The sequence below is a fragment of the Pipra filicauda genome, unplaced genomic scaffold (genome assembly GCF_003945595.2).
Source record: "Pipra filicauda isolate LSUMZ 115617 unplaced genomic scaffold, ASM394559v2 scaffold47_size6085603_pilon, whole genome shotgun sequence".
NCBI classification, from domain to species: Eukaryota; Metazoa; Chordata; class Aves; order Passeriformes; family Pipridae; genus Pipra; species Pipra filicauda.
Window position 1 is genome coordinate 3,831,566 of NW_024104620.1, and position 24,701 is coordinate 3,856,266.

A 24,701-nucleotide genomic window follows, 5' to 3' on the forward strand; every position below is an offset into this window, starting at 1 on the left:
AACCAACAAAGCCTGTGCCTACAGATGCTCTCTTCCAGCCCTGCTTCTCCGGGGACCAGCGTGGCACAGGGACGTGGCGAGGGGCAATTAACTGTGCCAGCAAGCAGAGGGAGGGGAAGTGAAGCTCAGCTCTCCAGTCACAATACCTGACCCTCCACGAGACAGCGAGAGAGGATTTTCCAACACTGCCTTTATGCCAGAGAGTGCTTCTGCGTGGTACCTTGAAGGGTTTATTCATGCACTAACATAAACGCATCTCCCAGCTCTGAACAGGAGCTCAGGCTGCCCCGAACCAGGCCGATACTCGGTTTAATTTACTGGGCGCCCGAAAGTTGCCAGCAGGGAGTTGCCCGCAAACAGAACAACAACAAAAAAGTTAATGATCTGGGCTTTTTCTTTAATAAATAGGCAAACTGGCTGAGCCGGATTGTTGGCTGGGATTCGTCTCCCCTTTATCACCCTGGAGCTTCTGTGACACATTCTCCAAATCATCAGCATTTTGCAATTTGAGGTCGTTACCAAATACTATTTTTTTGCCAAGGAAGGGAGAAAAATAAATTAATAATTAAGAAGCCCAAGCAGGGAGAGGCTGTGGGTTGGATGGCGCTGCCACCTCCGCGGGGATTGCTCAGGCACCTGGCACCCGCCCAGCGCGCACCTCGGTCGCCGGCTCACCCTGGAATGTGGTGCTGGCACCCAAGTGCTACTCGATTTTACTACGAATTAATCAAAGTCTCTTCTGCAAACGTCTAACGCTAAATCACCACTGGCTGAGCTTCAAATGCAATTCCCCCGTTCCAGGGATTTGGCGCAAGGAGATTACCAGCTCCAGGTGAAAAGCTGAAGGGGGTTTCCTCTCTGCACATCTCCTGGTTCTCCAAGGCATCAGCCTCTCCCAGCTGGAAGGAGAACAGATTTCCTGCAACTCTTCTCCCGCTCACAGCAGGTAACTGCACAGACATTCCAGATACGCTGGGATAAATCCGCCTGTGCTGCCTGGCTGGAGTGTACTTACACCACGGGGGAATTTGATGTGACTGTGAGCCAGCACAGCGCTGGGTGTGCCTGTGCCCCCACGATCCCAGAGCTGTGGACACCCCTCCACACCTGAGGGCGCGCGGGGCTGTGCCCTGTGTGGTCTGGCTGCGTGCACGGCCTCGTGGCCACGCGTGTGCGCGGGGCTGTGCGGTCACACGTGGCTGCCGCAGCCAGGGCTACACAGACGTTCTCTGCGGGCGTTCCTGCCCTGTCACTGTGTGCATGTCTCATTTGTCTCCGAACCTGCCGTCCCGAGCACCCTCCCCGTTCCCGGCCAGCCCCCAGAAGATGGGTTGCCACGGCTGATGCTCTGTGTGGCATCAGCACACGTCCTCACACCGCTCGGCAGACACGGCCCTGCCCTGAGCCATGGGCGAGCTCTACTCCCCTCTCCACACTTTGCCTGTCTCAGAGCCCTCTCGTATTTTCAGTGCTCACCAGACCGTGAATTCACCTTCATACCAGTTACAGGGTTATTTAGCTTCTCCTGACGCTGATAACCACCAAACTTTCACTGGCAGCTCAGCCTTCCCCTGGGAGACACACAGCAGTCCTCTCTCCCGTGCCCACAGTGCCCCCACCCACGCACACCCACCAGGAGCACGGGGACAGGTCCCCAAGCAGGACACGGTGCCTGGGGACACTGCTCACCCGCCAGCCACAGTCTCTTATCCCCACCCACATCTACACTGTCAGAAAGAGCAACAGAGCAGAAGAGTTAAAAACCGGATGGAAAGAATGAAATAGAGAAGAGGGGGAGAGAGAGAGAAGAGGAAAAGGATGATAAAGCAAAACCAGTACAACCAGAGAAGGAAAAACCCCCAAGACAGCAGAGAAAGGAGCAGAGAGAGAGGCAGGAAGAGTGCAGGGATATACTGTGGGGTTTTGCCCCTGTACACCCCACAAAGCAACACTCTCCATCATTTAACATTAACATACTCTACAGCTCTCCCTGAAATCTTAGGAATCAACTAGGCAGCCCTTGTGCAGCAGCTGGACTAGCTGTGCGTGGGCTGGGGCACTGCTGAGGAGAATTGAGGACGATGAGCCTGTATGGGAAACATGGGACTCCCCCCCAGGGTGCCCAAAGGCCGTGGGAGTGCAGAAAGCCCCAAATGGGAGGGTGAAACCTCCGTGCAGAGCCACGCACAAGGAAGGTCAGCAGCCTGTCCCTCCTACTGATCCCCTGTCATGAGGAAACCCTCTCTGCTCTCCTCTGCTGGCCCAGAGCCACCTCTGCCACTCTCCCTCCCACTGGCTCGGAGCCATCATTGCCTGTTCCCCCTGCTGCAGACCTGTAAGGCACCTTTTTGCCAGCTTTCCCCTCCCCTGCCACAGCCCCTGTCTCTTGGCATCATGTCTTTGGCCCAGGGCCTCGCTGCTCACCCCTGGCCACGTGGGCTTTGCTCCCTGGTCTCCTGGGCTTTCCCATTCTGACTGAACAATTCCCAGCTGAAGCAAGTGCTGCAGCGACATTTCACTCTGCAACCAAGCATGTGCTGACGGCGAGTGGCATCCCCAGGAAGCTCCTGCCTGGCCCCCGGGGCTGTGCAGGGCCAGACTCTGCTGACGAGGTGCACAAGTCACTGCACAACTTGTGGGGCCTCTTCCCACCCTGGCTCTGCCCCAAGCTGTCTGCAGCCAGTCACCCGTCCCACTGCGGCCATCCCCACCTCCTGTCCTGCACAGCCCCACGGAGCAGCTTGGCCCCTTATCCCAGGAGACAAAATCAAAAAATCACCCCTCCTTTGGTCCAGGGATTTCACCTCTGCTGGTGTAACAGGGAGCTCAAATTGGGCACTTTGTTATCTTACCACAGCTGTGGAATAGGGACAAACTCAAACATGACTCCTGTCCTCCATCAAGTGTGCAACAGTACATTCTCACAAGCACAGGCTGTGCACAGGCACATTATATGGAACAGCATGGATCTGGGAAGGGAGCAGGTAGGGGCACAGAGCTGCTCTTGTGCCTGAGGCAGTTGTAGGTGACCCTACCTAACACCAGAGACTGCAACACAGACAGAACTGGTGTGACTTTTGGGGTTGTCCCAGGCAGGGCCAGGAGTTGGGTTTGATGATCCTTGTGGGTCCCTTCCAACTCAGGATATTCTATGATTCTATGACATTATGAACTGCAAGAGCCCAAAGGGACGAGAACAGGATGGACCAAAGCAGTAGCTCAGGCACAAATTCATCACAGCCAAAGACTTCCGTCACAAGTTCATCACAGCCAGACACTTCCCCCTGTCCTCCAGCTTCCTTGGGATGGTTCCTACCGCTGGAACTTCTGTTGGATTCACGTGGCCACCCAGCACAGGCAGATCTGTGGAGAGACGGCAGAGACACCCCCGCAGCCTCACCTGCCCCGGGAGCAAACCCCGGGCTCTGCTTTCCCCGTATCGCCACGAAAAAAAAGCTCTGTGCAAACAATAGATCAATAGAGCCCCCGCCTCTTCGGAAGGAAAACAAACACCCGGATCACCGCAAATTAGAGAATGTTTCGCTTCACTTCATCCAAACAGGCTGACAATTTTTTTGGGTTGTTGCCACGGCGACAGAATAACACAGCGTTCAGCCTGTTGCAGAACAATCAATTAAGTTAATGCCTCGGAGTGCCTGTTTACCCTTCCATTTAGGAGGTGCTGCTCTCGCTCACTTGCTTTCTCTCTTGCTTGTTTCAAATTTCTCATCCTTTGCTTCCTGCTCCTATTTCTTCTCTATTTAACCTAAAATAAAGTCCATCCCTTCAACTACCTTCTGGCTTCTAAGGAGACTCCCACTTTTTGCCAGGATCACCTGGAATAGTTTTTCCCTCTCTCTGACTCCTGTCCTTTCTCCTTTCTTCCTGGAAAAACAAAGCGACTGGGGATTTACCTTTACCTTGCACGGTACAACCCTGTCCCCTCCTTCTGGTGTGCTCAGGAACTTGCAAAGTTTCTAAACATCCCCTGGGCAGAACGAGCACCTTCGGAAGAGGCAAAGTAATTCTGCTTTTAACAAGATGAGGTAACTTTTGAGCTGAAGACCTATGAAGTGATCAGCAACCCTGCCACTGTTGCTGGTTTTCACACTGTGAGCCACAACCATAAATGAAGAACCATCTTGTGCTAAAAACTGTTTGAAAAGGAGAACTATAAAAGGGCCTCACAAGGGTCTGCGTCTCATCCTGTGGTCCATGTCAAATGAAACTCCTAAATATGTGCTTAAATGACTTTGGCTTCAGTGAAACTCATCCCAGTGCTCAAAGCATTGTGCTGAACTGAGCCTGGGCACCACAGGCAGCAGATTATGGCAGATCCATCATCCCAGTCCTCTAAAATAAAGGATGCCAAAGCATCTCTTGGCTCTGCCCTGGCCACCAGCAGTTTGCCAGGCCTTTCACAGGCTGACATGCTCTTGCCACTGATCATGTGGGTTTATTTCCTGCCTAGCTGGCAGCGTGAGCAGTGACACTTGGCTGTGTAGCTTCACTGCCTGTCTGCAGCCACGTTCCCATCCTTGCCCTGCGAGCAGTGATAACAGCCCTGGGTCTCCCCCAGCCCTCCTGCAGACTCTGCTGCACCGAAAGCACAGCTCTGACATCCTGGGGGAAATGAGGTACCCAGGAGTGAAAGGATTTATCCAAGGCCAAGCCAGAGATATAATTCAGGGCTTCTATCTCCACATCTCTCTGCACCCTGGTGCTATCTTCTCATCAGCACAAAATTCCTATGCTTTTCTCTGAAACCTCAGGAAAGGTGTCCGCTTCCCTCACATCCTCATACACAGGAATTAAAGGACAAGGCAGAGGAAAGCATGATGTGAAAACAGGGAGATTCCATGATGCTGTCTTCTCATCCTGCCACCAGCAACAAGTGCCTAAATGTAAGGCACATTAATTTAGCATTGAACAGATGGAACAAAACTGCAGGCAAGCAGACAGAAAAGGGAGGTGCTCAGACACAAGGAAAAATTACAGTAAGAGGGTCAAATACAACATCTCCCCACTTCCCATGCTGGATCCTTTTCCAAGGATTCCATTCTCCCAAGCTAACACCAGAACCCTGCTCACGGGGAGCACCGAGGCTGCGCAGGGGCTGCAGGACCCCCGTGCCGGCAGGTCCCACCAGTGCTCCCTCTCCCCCTCTCTGAGAAGAAGTTGTCAGCAGAACCTGTTGGAGCAGGGGCTCGTTGACTGCTCCCTGTCCATTACAGCCCGGATTATAAGCATATTGCACAGTGCTCTCTGCACGGTGCTGGGGAAATCCAATACGCTGAAAGGTTAATGCAATCAATTAGGGTGACAAGGAAGTAGAGTAAAGCCTTCTGAGTAGATGAAAGGGAGAGAGAGATGGAGACAGGGAAAAGCAAAGAGAAGCAGGGGGGGAAGGAGCAAAGAGTGGGAGGAAGAGGAGGAAGATGGTATACAAGGCTTGTGCTGCAGACCACAGGGCACTGGTGTGGCATGGACGGGGTTGTGTGACCTACAGAGACGAGGCAGGCCATGGATCCCCAAGGCAGCAGGTAGGCCAGGACTCCCTGTTCTTGGTTCCTCCTGCCCTCTCCTGCAGAACCACAGCTGCCCAGGCTGTCCTGTCTCCAGCCTGCTCCCTGATGCTCTTCACTGGGGGACTGGCAACACTCCCTGTGCCTTTCCTGCCCACCTCCCACAACGAATGGAAGCAACTGCTTGAGTTCAGAGTTGCTGTGCAAGGCAAAGGATCTCAGCAAGCCATGGGGGAGCATAACGGGAGGAGAAAGAGGGAACAGGAAGGACAGAGAGAACTTCCTCTGGCATCTCTGTGTAAACCTCCTAGCTAGGCACTGCTCATCACCACCTGCCACATATGCCTGCACCTATCCCCTGGTGTTTTTTGGTCTGGCTCTGTGGGAGCCAGACCAACCCTGCCTGTCTTGGGAGCACCTGTAACAGAGGTGAGGTCCTTCTCTCTTACTCTTTCAGCCTCCTTCCACATGCATCAGCCTGGGCTCTCCTGCAGGGCCAGAGGACAAACCCCAGCCATGCCCCAGCTGCAGCAGGTTCACCTCTGCCTGCAGACAGTTTGATGAGGGTGCTGAGGCTCTCAGCCCACCAGCACAGCACGGAGATCCCAGTGCCGTAACGTGCATCCTGCTGCTCTGTCCAGCATGGCACAGGTCCTCCCTGGGGCATTCAGCTCCGGGGAGAGCCCTCTCCTTCCCCTCCAGCCCCCTGAACCACTGCTGCCTGGCTGAGCTCCTGCTCTCTGACCCCGGGCAGTGCAGCACTTCATTAACCTGGGCTGGCAGGTCAGCCAGCGCAGCCCCTTCCTACCACAGCTCCTGCCTGTGCACGGCTCGGCCCGGGAGAACGTGACACCGGCTCATTAGGACAAATTATTACTCTATAACCCCTGCCGCAATGTCCCTTAATATGCCTATTTAGCAAGAGACAAGTCCTGGTGGGCTCCTCGGCATTAAAACAACCTCACAAATCACCAGAGGCACAAGCACGGAGATCTCTGCTTCTGGGGGCAGCGGGGAGGGAGCTGTGCCCGGGTGGGTGCTGGAGGGGCACAGAGGCCAGGCTGTTCCCCTGCAGCAAGATGAAGCTCCTGGTGTTGCTGGGGGGATGTTCTGAGGCAGGGAGTTGCCGTCTGGCTGTTGGCTCATCGTGCAGCCAAACACACTCAAGGCTTCAGTACAATGAGGTGATGTTCCCTCGTTGAGAGCTGCTTAGGAAGTATTCTGGGATGCCTGTTCAAACTGGGCCTCCTTCCCTCTGCCTTATCCCTGCCTAACTGCCCTCAGGACTACCATCAGTGTCATGTTCCATGTGAGACCTACAAGATACAAAGGTTTCCCTGTGACATTCCCAAGTCAGTGTCTGGCTTCCCAAACCCACCCACAACACTAACCCCACCTGCCAAGTCCTTCAGGTTAACCAGCAAAGCCAGAGAGCAAGTTTGGAAGCTGACACTGCTGGCAGGCTCCGTGTGCTGCCTCCTCATGTGAGGCTGTGCTACATTTCGGGGGATAAGCCCATTGCACATGAGAGCAGTGGGCTCACACCTTGTGGGGAGGGCAGGGCTGTCATCTGTCTGGGGCTGATCCAGAGATTACAGAACCACTGCAGTTTTGGGCACAGCGAGTGAGATATCACAGGGGGAGACAGAAACATGGGCAAATGTCAGAGGATGGGTGCTACCAAACAGCAACAGGGAGCATGAGGAAATCAACCTCCTGACTGGCCTTTGGGAGAGGGAAAAGGGAGAAATAAAACAGTGATTCACGTAACAGAGAGAAGTGGCAGCAGTGCCAGGCAGGAGAGAGTGAGGAAGAAAAGTAATGGAAAGAAAATAAGAAAGTGTGAAAAGTGTGTGATGCCGGGCACAGAGGAGGGGAGGATGAGAGCACGGGGACGGAGAAATGAGGGACCTGGGAGAGAGAGAGGGAGGGCGGGAGGCAAAGGAGGAGAAAAGAGCAAGAATAGCCACGCAGCGAGGAGCACGCGGGCGAGGCAGAGCGCTGTAACCAGGGTTGTGAAGCATGAAAAGGGAAGAATCTGCCTGTTCCTTTCAGCGCTCGGAGCATGGCGCTCGGTGGTGACCTACACTGTGCCCGGCTGTGATCACGTTTTCAGGGCCACTGCCTGCCGATCCCAAACAATGATGGGGAGCCTTTGAAGTCAGAGAAAGAAGCCGCAATGTGAACTGGGGACTTTCTTTTTTTTTTTTTTCCCTTCTCCTTCCCCCCCCCCCCCCCCATTTTTTTAAGGGTCGGGGGAAAGAGGGAGGAAAAGGAAGGCCCAAAGTGGTGGGGGGAAGGTTGGGGGAGAGGTTGCAAGGACAAAACAGAGAGTTGCTCTCGGTGGGGTGCCTCGAAACGAGAGAGACAAAAAGAAAACAAACAGTTTATGAGTAGGGCACATGCTGCCTGTGTCTGCCTGCCCCGCGCTGCCGGCCCCCTGTGCTCCCAGGGAGGCTTCTGTTCCCCAGCAATGATGGATGGACGCACAGGGCCATTCAGCCCTGCCATGTTACAGCAGCGGTATTTACATAACACTGGCCTTCCACCGGTCACCTCTGACACTGCCCAGCCCGGCCTGGGGCCCCCTCCCGCCCCAGCCAGCACCGGCCCCTCGCACGGCGCTGGGACTCAGCCTGTGAGCTCCCTGGAACCGGGCATCAGGGGTCCCCACTGCCACAGGGATGCTCTGAGTGCAGGCACATCCCAGATCCCAGAGAGCGCTCCCGGCACCTCGGAGGGGATGTCCCACAGGGCAGAGCACTGCCCACCCTCCCCATGGCCACTCCTGCCCTCAGGCCTGCCGAGGTGCCTGGGCAGGGAGAGGAGCAATGGGAGAGGCCAGCAGTGGCAGTGCTGAAGGGGGTACCGAGCAGGGACACAGGGAAGAGGGTGGGAACTCTCCAGGTGACACGGGGAGCTGAGGTACTCCTGGGGCCACAAGGAAGGGCCAGAGAGAGCAGGAACTGCCTTGGCATCATCTGAGGTGGCACAGGGAATCTCTGACCCAGCACATGGAAATGAGGCATTTAAGAGACACAATCACCTTTCATTCCCATGGGCTTTAGGCCTCTAACTCTTATCAGACAAAGATTAAGTGACCATCCAGCTCTAGGAGATCACGAAGCTGGAATTTTTTTGCATAAGACAGACCGTGACGGTCTAGCTAAAGGGAAAACCCAGAAAAGTCAGGATTCTGCTGGAGACAGAGCTGCTTCCATCCTACTACCACGGTGCTGCAGTCTGAACAGATAAAACTGTGCCAGAGGAGGAGGAGAACAGGCACATCACCATCTGAATTATGTGAACTGAGCTCAGCAAAACTTCACAGTAGATGGAGACTGCATCCTATTCAGTGAAAGGACCTTATCCATCTCCCCCAGCCCACACGGATGAAGATGAAGCAGTACCCTCTCACCAAAACCCTCACACAGTTTTTTATCTGTAAAGATAGAGGCAGGAGAGCAGATATTGAGGAGAACCCGCAGTGACAAAACCAGGTGCCAGAACAATTGGTGTACAAAGACAAAGACAGGATTAGGACACACACAGGCCATGTCTGCAATAGACCTTCTTCTGTTTCCATCTCTGTAACTAACACTGGTCCAACCCCAGAAGTTCTAGTGCAGACACAGCCACAGTGAGCAGGCCATAAGTGTGAGAGACACGCAGAGGAAAAGAGAACCCAGGAGGGCGTAGTGACATACCCATTGCAGTCTGAAGTCTCTCCTACCTTTCGGAGATTTCAAGGCCTGGTTTCTTGCCTCGTTTTTAGCTCTAAATTCACTTCATTCTGGAAGGGGAAGAGAAAGGATCCAGTTAACACACAGGGAACATCGGAGCAAGAGCCAAGGCACAGACAACTCACAACACCTGGGTGAGAACCCTCCTGCAAGCAGGGCCAGCCTGGGATATTCAGGCTCCACAAGGGAACAAAATGCTTTCCTTGCTCCTGGCTGTACCCCACAGTGCCACACACCCCGCCAGACACACCATGCTCTGGCACTTCTCTGTGGAAGAGGCTCCCAAGGAGGCTTGGGAATAATTTCCCATAGAGAGAGCAGCTATTACTGGTCTGAATCCTGCTCTCCAGGTATCAGAGACAGACCTCCTGCTGGTCTGCACCACGCTCTGCCCACACATCCAAGGCTGCCTTCTGCTCCATGTCAAATTTTTCCCTTCCCAATCTTCCCATTTCCTCTGCTGACCCCTCTTTCACAGAGGTTCACCCGTGTGCTAATGCTGAGGCCTCCCTTGCACACCAGAGGGGCACAAGATGATGGGGTGCAGGGCTGGGTCCCAGTGCACTGAACCCCTTTATCCACCCATCTGTGCATTTTTTACCCTGGAGAACCCAGAGAGTGAGGAGGAAAGAGAAAAGGGACAGGGGAAAAAAAAGTCACAGCAAAACACATGAAAAGTAAATTGAATTATTTAAAACCATATGTTCCAAAAATGTGACAGAGCATAAAAGCCGTGCCGTGAGACTTCAGGAGGGGGTTATCCTGCGCAGGAGGAGAGTTCGCGGGAGGGGGAGGATTGATCCACAGCCAGCCAGGGACCTCCCTCTCCCAGAGCCGGGAGGGGCCGCCAGCACGGGGTGGCTCCACGCACAGTGGTGAGGGTGCTCGGGCTGTTCCTGCAGCCTCTGTTTTGCAGCCCTGCCAGAACAGCTCCCACAACTGCCCGGAGTGGCAGTGCAGTGACAAACTGCCCCGAGGTCACGCACGGCCAGCCCGGGGTTGAATCCAGCTTTCCACACGCTCCCTCTCCGGATGCACCAGCGGGTGCCAGGAGCCAGCCCCTTGTAGGGACCCTCTTTAGCCCCTGGGAGGGCAGCAGTGAGAGGGACTGGGCTCAGGGGACGCTGTGCTGCCCCTGTGTCCGGGGCGCTGGCGCTCCGTGCGTGTGGCCCGGCTCCTCCCGTCACTCACACTCCAGCACTGCCAAAGATAGATGCCTGGTGTTGGCTGGGACCCAGAGTGGGAAGGAGCTGGTGAGATATCCCAGATGGATGGATGGATGGACACAGAGCGCAGGGAGCCCCTCGGGTGAGGGAGATGCATAACCAGCCTGGCTCCTTCCTTTCCCACTCAAATCCTGGTGCTAACAAGGCTGAGGGCACGGCTGGAGTAACAGCTCCCCCACTTGAGGTGCTTCTCCCACCCTGGCACCCTCGGTCCTTCTGGCTCTCTCATCCCTTCTCCCACCTTTTTCTTCCCTTTGTTCTCCCTTTCCTCCTTGCTCTTTCCACTGCTTTCTCTGCCACTCTGTCACGCTCTTTTTTCTCTCCCTCCCTTTTGTTCTCTCCCCCTTTCCCGAGCTCTCTGCCTGTAACTCTCTCTGCCTTCCTGCCTTCACTCCCTCGCCCCTGCTCACGGTCAGTTCTTGGGTTTGAGTTTTTAATTGTTTTTTTTTTTTTCTTACTCCTCTTCTTTCGGCCGCAGCTTATCAATGATGCAAGAGGAATAACGCCAATTTACTTAGAATGTGTAATCCCCAAATCAGATTGGGGGATTGTATGAGGCAATATGACCTTGCATATGTCTCCATTAAAGCCAGCCAGGCCTCCTCTTGTATTCTGTGTTCCCAGTACATATTTAGACAGATAACGCTAATTGTACTTGACATGTCCTCTTAAGGATGGACTCTTCCCTCCCCCAGCTCTGCTTCCCTGCCTGACAATGTGCCAGAGCCCAGCCCGCTCGCTGGCAGCGTGGCACGGCACGGCACCTGCGGGGCTGCCCGGCCGGGTGGGCGCCTGGCACGGCCCCCATGTCCAGCCCTGTTCCGGGAACGCCGGACGGACACCCCGGCACTGCCCGGCTCTGCACGAGGAGGGGGCCGGAGAGGGCAAGGAGCAGGGGGAGCGCTGCTGGGACATAGTTAATCTGAGATTACACACTGTTACTGTGTCAATCGTGGATTCTCCAGGAAAAAAGCCGTCAGACAAAGAGAGGAGACTTGCTCGCCATGACCAGCTTTGAAGGCTCCCTCCTTTCCAACCAAGGGCTTCCACCCCGCACCTCTCAGCTCCCACATAGGCTTTGGATAAATATTTATATCTGGCTACTGGACACCAACTCCAGCTTCTAGGGATCATCACTGGAAAATGATAAAATCCTAGAACTGCTTGGGTTGGAAGGAACCTTTAAATGTCACGTAGTCCAACCCCCTGCCATGGGCAGGACACCTTCCACTATCCCAGGTTGCTCCAAGCCCCATCCAATCTGGCCTTGGACACTTCCAGGGATGGGGCAGCCACAGCTTCTCTGGGCAACATGTGCCAGGGCCTCACCACCTTCACTGTAACCATTTTCTTCCTTAAATATAGGCTAAATTGCCCCTCTTTTAGTTTAAAACCATCACTACAATCACTACAGGCCCTGCTAAAAAGTTTGTCCCTGTCTTTCTTATAAGCCCCCCTGCAGAAGCACTGAAAGGCTGCCTCTTCCCCATGCCTGCTGTACACTGCTGCTCCAGAGCAGGCAAGCAGGACGCAGGAGGAGGAGGGGAGCTTATTCCAAGGAAACCAATGGATCCAAACTCTTCGCCAAAGTGGACTCAGATTTTTTTTTTCCCCTTGACACAACATCCTAATTCGACTTTTTCAGTATCTTTCCTTCAACAACCTTTTTTCCTTCCTCCCCTTCCTACCCGGCAACTGCGCATTTATTAATTCATGAGGCACTAATTAGTTCTTTGTTTAATTTTGTGTTAAACAGACTGACCGGAATGATAACGACTTGCAGCGTTGCATTACGGTCCCCAACCGCCCCTGTTTTCTGACAACAAGGGAGCGCAGTGAGACTGGCGTGATGAACCCCAATTCCCACTCCAGTTGCACTTCATTAAGTCAAAATGTGACAAGAAGCTTAGAGAGCAACTTTCAGATCGGATCGCACATAACAATTGGGCAGGAAACTTTCCGAGGGGGAAGCGGGAGCGGCACTGGCGGCGGAGGCTGGCACCGCGCAATTCCCGCCGGGCTGCCTTAAAGGAGCCGGCTCGGGCTGCCGGCCCAGCAGCACTCGGGGCACGTGCTGCCAGCCAGGGGTGCCAGGGGAGGAAGAGGAGAGGAAGGGCAGCAAGCCAAGCCAAAGGCACGGCAGGGCAGGACAGGAGGCATTGCTGCTTCCCACTCCTCTCGGTTTCCTTCGCAGCGATGGGTTGTGTTGGCAACCGCAGAGTCCAAGTGGGACAATCCCTCAGTGGGTCACTCCAGAGCTCCAAGGGCATCTTTAGGCACCTTCAGCTCCATGCCTCAGTTTCCCTCCTGTAGCTCTGCAGTGAAACAGCTGGTGACCCTCAGCTGCTCTTCAATTGTCAACAACTACACGATTATCACGGAGCCCCTAAACTGCAAAGGGGGAAGGTGAATACTGTTGCTAAAACCAGAAGGGAAAGGATGGCTTGGACACCAGAGAGAGGGATGGCTGCTCTCCCAGGGAGGGAGCTGTGCCTTCATTCAACTTTGCCTGGCGCTCCAGTGGCACTACCAAGTTTTGGAACTGTCCTGATCAGCCTGCTATGAGCAATAAACTTGGTAAGCCACAAAGCAAGCACCCAGCACCCTGCACTCAGCCCTGTGGGTGGGAATCCAGCCACCCCAGTGCTGCCTATCCCTGAGCTCTGCTGAGTGCCACAGGGTTTGGGTGTGTGGTCACACATCCAGCCTGGCCCAAGCATCACCTGGCAAAAAATTCCTAAGCATCACTTACTCCTCAGCACTGGCCAACATGGGACTGACAAACAAATGACATGGATCTGTCCCAGCCTTGCTGGTACATGAAAGTGTACATTGTGGCCACCTCCTTGAGCCCCTTTTGGCTCACTGAAGGGCAGTGAAACGTAAACAGCCTACAAGAAAATGTAAAGGGTCTTAAAACACCCCCTGAGAGGATAGGTGTGTGTGAAAAGGAAAAGGAGACTTCCCAAGTGCACAGAACAAGGAAATTTTGCTACAAATCAAATATATCTTCTGCTATTGCATGGACATCAGCTCTGGGAATAAGCCAAGATCACCTAAAAGTGAAATGAGCTGTGAGGTCTCAATGCCTTTTGTAGCAGATATTTTTCCACACTTCTCCTCATCCCCTCTCCCTCTCTCCTCAAGACAGGAAGACTCACCCTCACCTTGCTTCCAAAGCTCAGCTAAGGTCCAGAACACTGGTGAAGGCATGAGGGCCTCTCTGAGGGTTCATCAGGACTGGGTAGGGACACTGGAGCCACGTGGGAGTGCAGAGCCCTGTGTCCTGGGCAGGGCAGGGCAGAGGAGGGGGCCCTGTGGCCGCAGCCCCCGAGCCTCGCGGGATGCCCGCACAGCAGCAGCTGGTCCGTGCACTGTCAGTGTTTGCACCTGAGTGAGCTCCAACCACACGAGTCTTTGGGAAAGGGGCCAGGCTGCAGCAAGGTATCACAGCATGGTGTTTGCCAGTACACTCACAGCTGAACAACACACAGATCTGAGAGCAGACGTGTTTGTGCTGGCTTCCATCTTTCATGAATCTGGAATGCAGCAGGGACCTCTGTGACTGACAAAAAGGCTGTTCCTCCATGACAGAAATCCCAGGAAGACAGCACATCCCTCTGATTTCAGTTCTACGTGAGCTCTGGATCCCATAAAAAGGCAAATGTAGGTATTAACACTCAGTTGGAGGGTTGGACTGGTTGTCCAGTAAGGGCAGAAGCACCCATTTAACACCTGAAGGAGGGACAATTGAGGAGAACAAGAAACACACCCTGCTGCCACCAGCCTAACAAGCCTTCTTGGTTTGCAGAAGGGCTGGAATATCCTGGCTGCTGTATAGCTCCAGCTGCGCAGTCCCACCCAACTATCATCTCCTGCCAATCTTGGGCTGCCCAGGGAAAAAGGCATGGGCTGAAGGAGAGGAAAGGAAACCCTTTCTTGGCTGCCATTGCAAGGCAATACCAGCAGTGCAACACAAACCAACTCCATCCACACTTGTAGGGCTACACAGCTGCCAGTGGTCCCTGCAAAGTTTTGTGCTGAGAATTAACAAGCATCCCAAATAGGTCATGGTCTGCCCCTTCTTCCTAAAACAACACGCTGAAATGTCCTAGACTCCATCCCCAATCCTCTTTAACCAGGAAAACTCTCCTCCCAGGATTACGGGCCCACTGCCCCCCTTCTCTTCCCCTCCATCTGGCTGGGAGCAGCCTGGGACCGAGCGCTCTTCCCAGCCCTGGGAGAACCCTGCAGTTTCTCTCTCATAAAAAAGAAAAATGGGAGCTATAAAAAAGGCAAAGAAAAGAAAAGCAAAGCAAAGGGAAAGCACTGCGAAGGAGGAAAAGAGCAAAACCCCCCTTCCCTTCCACCCTGTCCCCATTACCTGCCTTCAGCTCCGGGTAGAGCTGCCTGCTCCTCTGCCTGAGCACTCCCCTCGGCACAGCGCTCCCTGGGGACATCCTGCCCTGCCTCTCACCCTGGCCCCTCTGCTCAAACCTGTTGAGCAGAGCCTGGCTCAATAAAGGTGATGCAAAAAGGAGGAGGAAAACCAGCACTGGGCAGCAGGAACGGGACAGGGGCCATCGTGGAGGTAACCCTGCAGCTCAGAGTGCTGGAGCAAGGGACAGAGGGACAGGGACAGCACCCACTGCCCGTCCCAGCTTCCCAGCACTGATGGCACTTGGGACCAGGAAAGGCCTGGGCCCCCCACCTCACAGCACAGCTACAGCCCAGCCCAGCCCAGCAGGAGTGGAGCGCCAAGGGGGGATCCCGAGGATTTCACCTCCCGCCACGGCTTCTGTAAAGCGCAGCAGTCCCCAAACTTGGCATTCTGCAGCCCTGGGCTGGCTCCTGCTAATTTGCTGTCAGGCTGCCTAAGCAAACCAATTAAAACTAATCATTAATTATAAAAAAGAGAGAAAGAAAAAGACCCTGCACGAACGGAGAACTGGAAAGGGCATGGGGAAAAGAAGGGCAGGAGGTGGCAGAGTGACAGAAGAGAAGTTGAGAAAGGCAGGGAGGGGAAAGGGGGGGAAGAAAAGGGTTTTAAAACCCCAGGTGCAGAGCCTGGGATGAAGGCAGCAGAAGGGCAAGTGGTCTCCCAGGGCAGGGTGGGGAGAGGTGAGGGAAGCAAGGAGGACCCGAGGAAAAGGGAAAAGGCGACTGCCAAGGATGGTGAGGCACATGCCGAGCCCGGGTCCTGCCGCGGTGGGAGCCGGCACCGACACAGCCGTGAGGCTGCTTCCATGCTCCCTCTATCCCAGCCCCAGCCAGGGCGGCATGAGCTGCATTTGGCAGAGCAGTGGGCACCTGCCAGCCTGCGGAGACAGGGCAGAGGAGGGTGCAGGGGGGCAGAGCCAGGCGTGAGCACCAGGGCTGGGGAGCGCTGTCCCCCCGCGCCAGCGCTCCCGGCGCTCCCGGAGCACATGCCTTAGAGATGGGGATGAAAAATGGGGCATTTATGAAAAGCCCCTGATTATGCGGCCCTGGCGGGGCCCCGGCTCTGCCGCCGCGGCTCCCGCTGGCTCCCCACGAGCTGCGGGGGCAGAGAACCCCGGCAGCTGTCGGCGCGGCCCCCGCCGCCCCCGCGCCGCGTTTTGTTCGCCGGACCCGCACACACGCACACGCTCCCCAACGCCCCTTTTGAAGAGCCTCAGGCCCACGTCGGGCTGGCGGATGGCGGAGAGGTGGGGGCAGTGCCATGGAAACGGGCCCTTTCCTGGGGAAACGCGTTGCCGGCCCCCCCTCCTCGTCCCGGGTGCCCCCTTTGAGGAGCTGTCAGGACCCTGAGTGAGTGTCACACGACCCAAGGACCAGGCGTGACCAAGCCTATTTTCTGCCTCAAATTTGATTGATTAAAAAACTTTTTAGGAAAACCATGTTAAAAGACAAAAAAAAAAAAAAAAAAAAAAAAAAAAAAAAAAAAGAAAAAAAAAAGAGGAAAGAAAAAAATTAAACAGAAAGGGACAAGGGGGTGGGGGAAAAGGGAAAGGCCTCTGTGCTGGGTTTCCCTGGCAATAGCACCAGGGGACAAGTGTCAGAGGCAGATAAACAGCATAACCAGGCCGAAAATAAAGGTCAAAGGAAGCATGAAACTTAACACAACAGTGATTAAGATAATGATGAAGCAGGGGACCCCAGAAAAAAAAATAAGTGTGACACTCAGAAACACACATATATGCTCCAAGTGATGGCCCAAGAGACCTGGTATGTGGGAAGAGGTAACAGGGCTTGTTAGGCCTTGGGGTACCTGGAAAAGAGTGGAAATGAAGGAAAAATCCAAGGGGAGGATTTGGGGAGAGGGGTCTGTGATTTCCCCTTGGGCTGGTTGCTGTAGGTCGAGTCTGCCCAACGCCACCAAGCCCCAGAGCCAAAGGGGACCCTCCCATAACACAGACACCCTGTCCCAGCCAAGTCATGCTTGAATTTGCCACTGAATTCCTCAAAAGAGTTTCCCTGACGCTGGGAGGAGAGTCTGGGTGGGTGTGGATCAGGGAGGCCCTGCTGACACCAGCGGGGCTGTGCTGCCTGACACTGGCCCAGGCCTGGCTCTGTGCCCTCCAGCAACTGGGATAAAAAGCCTCCGAGAAGCCAAGAGGGAGGGACGCTGGTCAGACCTCCCTGCCCACCTCCTCCCCCTTGCCAAGGCTAATTGTGCAGAGAAAAGCCCAGAAAGGCTGAAGGACTCAGAAAGCCAGTCCAAGAATGCCATACCCTTCGGCATTTGCCTGCTCCATCTCCAAACCTCCAGGATGACCTCACACGTTTGGAGCCCAGCTCATGACTCCCAGTTGCCTGGGACTGGCTGTGTTACCACTGCCAAGAGGCAGCAAAGAAACTGGAAATTGTTCACCAGCTTCTTCCTCTGCGAGTCTGGGAATTAAAACTTGTGCAACAGAAAGTGTGGAAGCACAAAAGGCTTTCCAGCTTTTCTGCACCACCTTCTGCACCACCTTCTGCACCACCTTCCCGCTGGGAATAACTCTGATCCCCTGCAAAATATCTCTGTTCTGCCTTTTCTGGCACGTCAGAGTCCTGGTGCAAGGGCATCTTTAGGGATTCAGTGGGACAGGGACGACGCCTGGGCTTCCTTGTCCCTTGCACTTGGCCTTGGGCAGGAACCACCACACCTCACTCATTGCCTTATGTCTGCACAACTCAAACTCTGACAGAACACTGAGCAGAAAAGAATTGTTCTCCCTCCTGCCAACTACCTTTGGGAAAAGTAATTTTTTAGCTGAAAATTTTCTTCCACGCAGTGTTTGTCGTGAAGGAAAGCAAAGAAATGTTTTCACAAAAAGGCTGGAAAAGTGCTACATGTGAGTTTATCCACACACACTTGGTCAGAAAGCTGTTTTCCATCAAACATATTCCAATGCAAAATTTTCAGCATCATATTCATGTGTCTCCCCCCTCCCCCATCATTGATATTCATGGTCTTTTGTAAAGAATGATTCAATTAAACCACCAATGCTCCTCGCTAGAGGAGTCTGAACAGTGAGAGGAACTCCCCAAAAGTAGTGCTGGGCCAGGCTTTGTCCACCAAACATCCACCAAAGATGTGCAGGTTAGAGGGGCTGGGACACCACCATCTCACACCCCCAGAAAAACTGCTGTTGAGGAAAGAATAAAATCACTGCTCTGATCCCTGACATTACTGGCTGAAAAATGTGCTTTGAAAAATAATAATGGAAAACAAGCTCTTTTTTAATTTCATTTTTGAGCCATTACGGTTCATGTTTTCAATCTTTTTTCTTTCCTCCTTGGTAATCAGAAGAGCGAGAAATGTGATTAAAAACTAAAAAAACAAACAAACAGTGAAAGCTGAGATCCTCATGCGTCCAGGAACATGGACTTGAAGGGAAAACACCAAATGCCCTCAGGCACAGGGTAAAAGGAAGGGTTGGCAAATGTTATATTTTGGTTAATGCTGTCATGAAATGCACAGAAAGTCGAAGATACCAAAGGTACTTGGAAAGGTGTTCTTTAAAGGTATTCTGGAAAGGTTTTCCTCCCTGCACATCTGATAACAAAGATTTAACACGCACTCAGACGTGGGCACAGCCCTGAGACGGGGTGAGGAACTAGTGCTGGGGACGTGTGTGAGAAACTGCATTAAAGTTAAAACCCCCTCAGTGACAGGGCTGGTTCCTTTTTACTTTTTGCAAGGAAAACCAACCCCGTCTCCCCAGTCTGACAGCGGAACCTCGAGATTCTCTGCCCAGATGTCGGATTATTGTTGAGCAGCACCACAACCACTTTTATCAAGATCTTTTTTTTGCATTTCCCAATGAAAATAATACTCTGCATCTGCAAAAGCTTGGTGAGCAAAGATCTGCTTCACTTTCTAACACGCTTAAACTGATTTCTCATGTTCAGAAAGGAAACACAGCAACTCTGGCAACAAAACTAAAGAAAAAAAGGAACACACCAGACCAAGGGCGACCTGGAGTGGAGGCGCAGACACTTTTCCAGCAGCACACATTCCCTCCCTCCCCTGGCAGCCTCAGCCCAGCAAAGGAACAACTCTCCCTGGCTGCTGCTCTCTGATGCAGCACCGTTGTGGCCCCACTGGCACAGAGAATCCCACAGTGCCCAGCGGGCTGCAGGTACCCAGGCAGTGGGCTGGCAGGGAACATGCTCTGACACGTGTGTCCCTGCACATGCAGGACCCAGTACCCACACACACCTCGCAAACGTGTGCCGAGCACAGCAAACTCCCTCGCCGTGGCCGAGGAACTGTCAGGAGAACACAAGCAAAAGCTGCTTCTTGACAGCGAGTCATTTATATTTTAGCTTCGTTCCATTATCCTAACGAATCCTTCATCAGCAGATGCAATATTAACAGCAGAAAATCAGCTCATTACATCCGGGGGGATTTCATCAAGTTGACAATCATATATGCAGCTACCCGAGCCTGGAGAGGACAGGGCTCTCGTTATTTAGTTATCCTGGTTTCATCTTAGAGGCTTTTTCTTTCTTTCTTCCTTTCTTCCTTTTTTTGGTTTTTTTTTTTTTGAGGGGACGGTGTCCCAAACAACCCCCAGACCCCTGAGCTTTCAAGATGCTGGTCCACAGACAGATCCACTCAGCTGGGAAATGCTCCAGCCCATCTACAGGAGCAGCAGCTGTTAAGAGGAGAAAAAAACCCTCTCACAATCTGCACCCTCTGCAGCTCTGAGGACATTCTCTGTGGAGTTCTGACTCCAGGAGAGGGTTTCCATCCTATGTAGCTCCTGCCTTGTGTCCAGGAGCATATGGAGTGGCTGCTCTGGTTCTTCTGCTCCAGGCAGGACTCCCCACTTCATGCTCTGAAGGGTCTCTCTCTGCAGTGTCCCCAGAGGGATAAGACACATTTAAATAGCCTGGGATTTCATGAACTTCCCAGGCAAGGAGCAGAAGAGTCAGTCCAGGTGAGTTGAAGGCAAGAAGAACAGAGTAACAGGGAGAGTTGAAGGCTGAGTTCAGGAGATTTTGGGGCTCTTTTCCTCTCCTGCCTTGTCTAGGGAGCATTAAACAGCACAGCTGAGGCAGCCAGAGCAGGCTGACAGGGCACCTTTAGATGCTGCACTAGAACACACCTGGAATAATCCAAATATCATCCTGTGAAACATCGAGGTGAAAACTTTGAGTATTTGCCCTACTTCCCCCACATACTCTTGCTTTAAAATTATGGAAATGGGCACAGATATTTTGGGTTCCTTCTGTTTTTCACAGTCATCTTGGGACTGCAGGCTGAGAAGCCCTGCAGCATGAATACTGCTTGAAAATTACCTTCCTGCTCTGCCTCCCCTACTAAGGGTCTTCCTCAAAAACAGCAGCCCAAGAAATCCTTGGTATCCCCAGTCTGAAGAGCCACTGCCTGCAGCCTCAGGATTCCTCACTGCCTACTAAGGAGCTTTTCTGCCCACCCTGAGATTCCCTGGAGGAACAGGGATCTCCTGCTGTTCTCACTCACACGTGGTGGGTGCCTTTGCCACCATGGCATTCCCAAGCCTGGTGATTTCAGCTGGAGAGCAGCTAACTGGCTTCCAGGACTTCTTCTCCATCAAGGGATGAAGCTGGAGAGACCAGTCTGGAGTTGGACATGCACCACTCCTGGCAGACACCAGCTTCTGGACAAGCCTCTCTGCTGCTCAGCCTCAACCACCCAACACAGCTGAAGGAAGAAGTTGAGCTCATCTCCTCCAGCTCAGAGGGGGCTGGGATGGGCACTGCACATTTTCCCAGCAGGACTGGATTTCTGCACAGCAAGGAATATGTTCCTGGGATGTCAACTCCAATCTCTACTGCGCTCTGACAGATTTAAGCTCCAGTTTGTCCGACAACATCCCAAAGTGTAAGAAACTGGGGGCAGACTCTCTAATCAGGCTGTAGGACAAAGGCCCGGTCTGACCCTGTCACTTCCACTTACTCTTGCTGTCCGTCTTGCTCCCCCCACCCTCTCGGCAGCCTCCCTGCCCACCCTGGGCTGCCCTCCCTTCCCTAACACAGCTGGGCTAATCCTGCTCCTCCCGCGTCCAGCGCAAATCCTCCCCAGAGTAAACCAATCCTGGGAATTTTTATTAGATTATCAGCCTGCCAGCTCAGTGCTGGCTGGACTAATCCTAATCAGGACTGATTTCTATTAGCCAGCTTCAGGGAGGAGCTGTGCTGTCCCAGCACCCCAGGCCCACACTGGGGGAGCCCGAGGCCTTTTAGCTCATTCTATACAAATTTTCCTTTTAGAAAGGAACAAATTTAGCCTGGGATCACCAGCAAAGTTTGCATGTGGGCTGTGTGGGCAGCCACGGGGCAAACTGTCCCCACCTCATCACTGAGCTGCAAGAGAAGCCGAAGGGGTCCAGGCTCCACAGCCCCTCCGGCCCCAGCTCCAGGCCGGTGTGGCCAGTTAGTGCCACATGGAAAGATGCTTTGTGGCAGGGGACGTGAGCCTGCTGGGGAGCGGGCTGAGATGATGGGCTCATTTCAGACAGGAGGACAAGCAGCCGCAGCTCGAGTGCCCAGGACAGAGTTCGCAGTGCTGGCTGAGTCAGCGAGGTCTCCATGCCCCATTACCCATGCCCAAAGCAATCTACTCTCACTTCCCTCCCCATTCTACTAAAGCAAACTGTCGCTCAGGTATTTCTCCCCTAACCCCATTCCTGGCCCTGGAAGCGACCTGACTGAAAATGTTTGCTCTTTACTGAGGCTGGTGAAAGTTTTGCTGCCGACTTAACAGGATTTGAGTCGAGCCACGAGGGCAGCTTGAGCACGAGTTCACGAGCAGGGTGTTGAGAAGAGCAAGGCTTTGTCCCTGCCTCTGTCCCCTTGTCCCACTCACCCGCTCCGTGCCGAAAGCACAGCTATTCCCAGCAGCCCCCAGGGGACTCCACCGCACTTCTGAGCGCAGCCAGCGGCGCTGCAGCCGCTCCGCAGAGAGACAGACATCGCGCGGGGAGCGCTCGGCAGAGCCTCTCCTCCCAAAAGTGACCGCGGAGCTTTGAAACCTCCCAGAGAAGAGGGGTCATTTAAACCCAATTGCCGTTAAGCCTCTTCTAAACTTGTCTACTCATCCTCTCACAATCACACCATCTTTATGCTGCCTCCCAAAGGAGGAGGAATCGCCTCTGGGACTGAGCTGCACCTCCCGGGCACCGCGGTTCTCTCTGACATGGTGCTCAAGCGAAGAGGTTGCCCTCCCATACAGCAACTGGAGGGACAGTGATGCACCAGACAGGGCTTCAAGCAAGTCAAAAGATGCCCCAGGCTGAGACCAAGGCTAAATATGCTTGGTCTAGACTAAATAGCCCCAGAACAGGAGCCAAGAGCCAAAGCCCTGCCTGGAGCTCCGGGCGCTGCCCCTCTCAGCTTTGTGGGGGGGAAGCACCACGTAACCCCAACAAGGGAAGCATCTTCTAAAGGAGCAGCTCCACAGCCTCCAGACACTGGTGCTGCATCAACTCAGGACCTTGTTTTGTGCCTGGGGACATCAGTAAATCATGAGTAACTGTCCAGAACGTGAGGCTGTAAGTCAGCACAGCTCAAGCCTTGCTCTCCTTTCCGGCCAGGCTTACAGCACCAGTCCTACTCTGGTAGGTGGCAAGGTTTCCTAAGAGAGTTAACCAGATCCGGCTGGAATCAGAGGCTGCAGCAGGCTTCCTGATGTCAGAGAGAGAAATGGGGGACTTGGCCCAAACCCTCCAGAAGCCACATCAAAAAGAGATGTGGGCGAGAGCCAAGAACAGATGATCCAACTGTGAAAGGGCTTTGTGTGTGTATGTGTTTGTGTGTGTGCGTGCGTGCATGCGAGGAGAGAGGAAAAATCAAAAGAAAGAGAGAAAGGAAAGAGGAGGAGTAAGAACGAACAGAAAGATGGAAAGAAAAGGTGTGGAGGCACGAGATCAGGAAGGGACCAGAGCTGTCACAGTGTGTGTGGCCTGCGTGCAGGCACGCGATGAACAACAAAACATGGCAACGATATATAATCGATGTCATGTGTTAATGATAAACACGGATCAGGAGAAACACTGGTTCTGCCTCGAGCACTCCCAGCCCGGATCTCAGAGTGCTGCAGAACTTGTTTCAGTAAGGCAGCACAGCTCCTTCAGCTTTGGTGGAGGCATGGTAGTGGGTATCCTTTGGAAAACCCTGCACACTCCTTGCTCTGCTGCAAACCTGGATGCTGCTCTGCTCCTGTGCATGGAGTGCTGCCACAGAGGCAAGGAGAAGGCAGCAGATTTCCATGGGGGAATTGGTGGAAGAGCTGTGGCTGGAGACCAGGAGGCTTGACTCCCAGTTCTGCGATTTAACCACCAAATCAAGGTTTAGCCTATTTAGAAGCAAAGCAGCACAAGCATTACACAGTGCTGGCAGGATGGGGTCACGATCCCAGGCTCCTCACTCAGAACTAAACCCATCAACAGCAGACTGAGGGAAGAATCCTGTGACTGGGCTTTGCCCTCACTGCAGGAGGTTCCCATGATATGGGGGTCTGCAATAGTTAAATCAGATTATGTATCTCTGCTGTAGGAGAGCAGCAGCTCACCCAAAACAGCTCCTCAACCTCTCCTTTCCCACCTTGCTGCCTGGGCCTCCCCCTTACATAACCTGGCAGGCAAACTCCAGGTAAAGGAGATGAGAGCCAGGGACCAGCCAAACCCAAACCTCTTGTTGAGATACATAGTCTGAGGGACAGAGAAAGAATACCAGGGCCTTTCTATCCAGAGCCTTGTACCATAGCCCAGCTGTTGGCCAAAAATGCTTGAGTACCATGGGTGGAGGTGAAAGGGAAGATGAGACATGCAGCAAACTGGGGACAAGAGAGAAAAGGGACTACGTGAGAGATACGACCAGGTGAACAGTGGGGACACCAAAAGATGACATGGGATAAACCCAACTTGCTTCTGTCCTTTACAAGGGCTCTGGTCTCAAGCAAGGACATTAATACACACCTGGCCTCACCATCCACACCGGCTGTGGTCAGGTAGGAATGTGTCCAGCTCCACGTCCCCTGGAAGCTGGGCCATGCCCAAATGCAATCAGGGAAAGTTTAGACTTTCCTCCCCCCACTGCCTGTTTTTTTTTTCCTTTTTTTTTTTTTTCCAATTTATCAGCAGATTGTGTGGAGCCGAGTGGCGCTCGCCTCACCCTGCTAAATAAAGCTTTGGTATTTCTGATAAAGCCATCAAATTCCTTATCACGCTGACACAAAGAGCATTTAAAGAGACACACACACTCTCCAGCACCCTCCACTTCCCAGTCCCAGGCGCCTCAGGGTAACCTTTCCGAGCTAAAATGACAGGGGGGGAGCAGGGGGAGGTAGCTGTTGGATCTCTGTGTTTCCCAAGCCCCAAGCCCATGTTGTGAGGGGACCCAGCTTGTTTAACCTTTAAAGAGGGAGGCTGGGTTCTGTCAGGCTGTCCTGAATACTGGGACAGATTCGATAGCTCTGTGTAAATAATGCAGGCTGAGATGTGGCATCAATAGAAATGCCCTGCAACAACAAGAATATTGACAGCCGGAAAATCCTATGAGGAGGACGGCAAACCCAAGTGTCCGTAGGTGCTTTTAAACCAGGAGAAGGGGAAGAGAACCAGAGATCTTGGGCTGTCACGAAGACACAACTGGGGCTGCCATTGCCTCTTGGATGTGCTTTTCCTCATGGTGGCAGGGTGTGAAAAGATATGGCTGTGCCACAGCGTGGACTTTGGCACTGCCTTTTCCCT

At 53.5% G+C, this 24,701-nt stretch overlaps 1 protein-coding gene across 5 annotated transcripts in view; it reads right to left on the bottom strand.

The window, feature by feature from the left end:
• CASZ1 (castor zinc finger 1) overlaps positions 1–24,701 on the bottom strand; it is a 274,581-nt gene that overhangs the window by 92,653 nt on the left and 157,227 nt on the right. For 3 of the 5 annotated variants that reach the window (XM_039386351.1, XM_039386353.1, XM_039386350.1), the window contains one exon: positions 9,259–9,318. Coding sequence is in view for 1 of the 5 variants with exons in the window: in XM_039386352.1 (XP_039242286.1) it covers positions 9,233–9,236 (4 nt within the window). In the remaining 4 variants the exon portion in view is untranslated. Of the gene's footprint in view, positions 1–9,232; positions 9,319–24,701 lie in introns of all 5 variants that reach the window. The other 2 variants (XM_039386352.1, XM_027736327.2) reach the window with 1 other exon arrangement.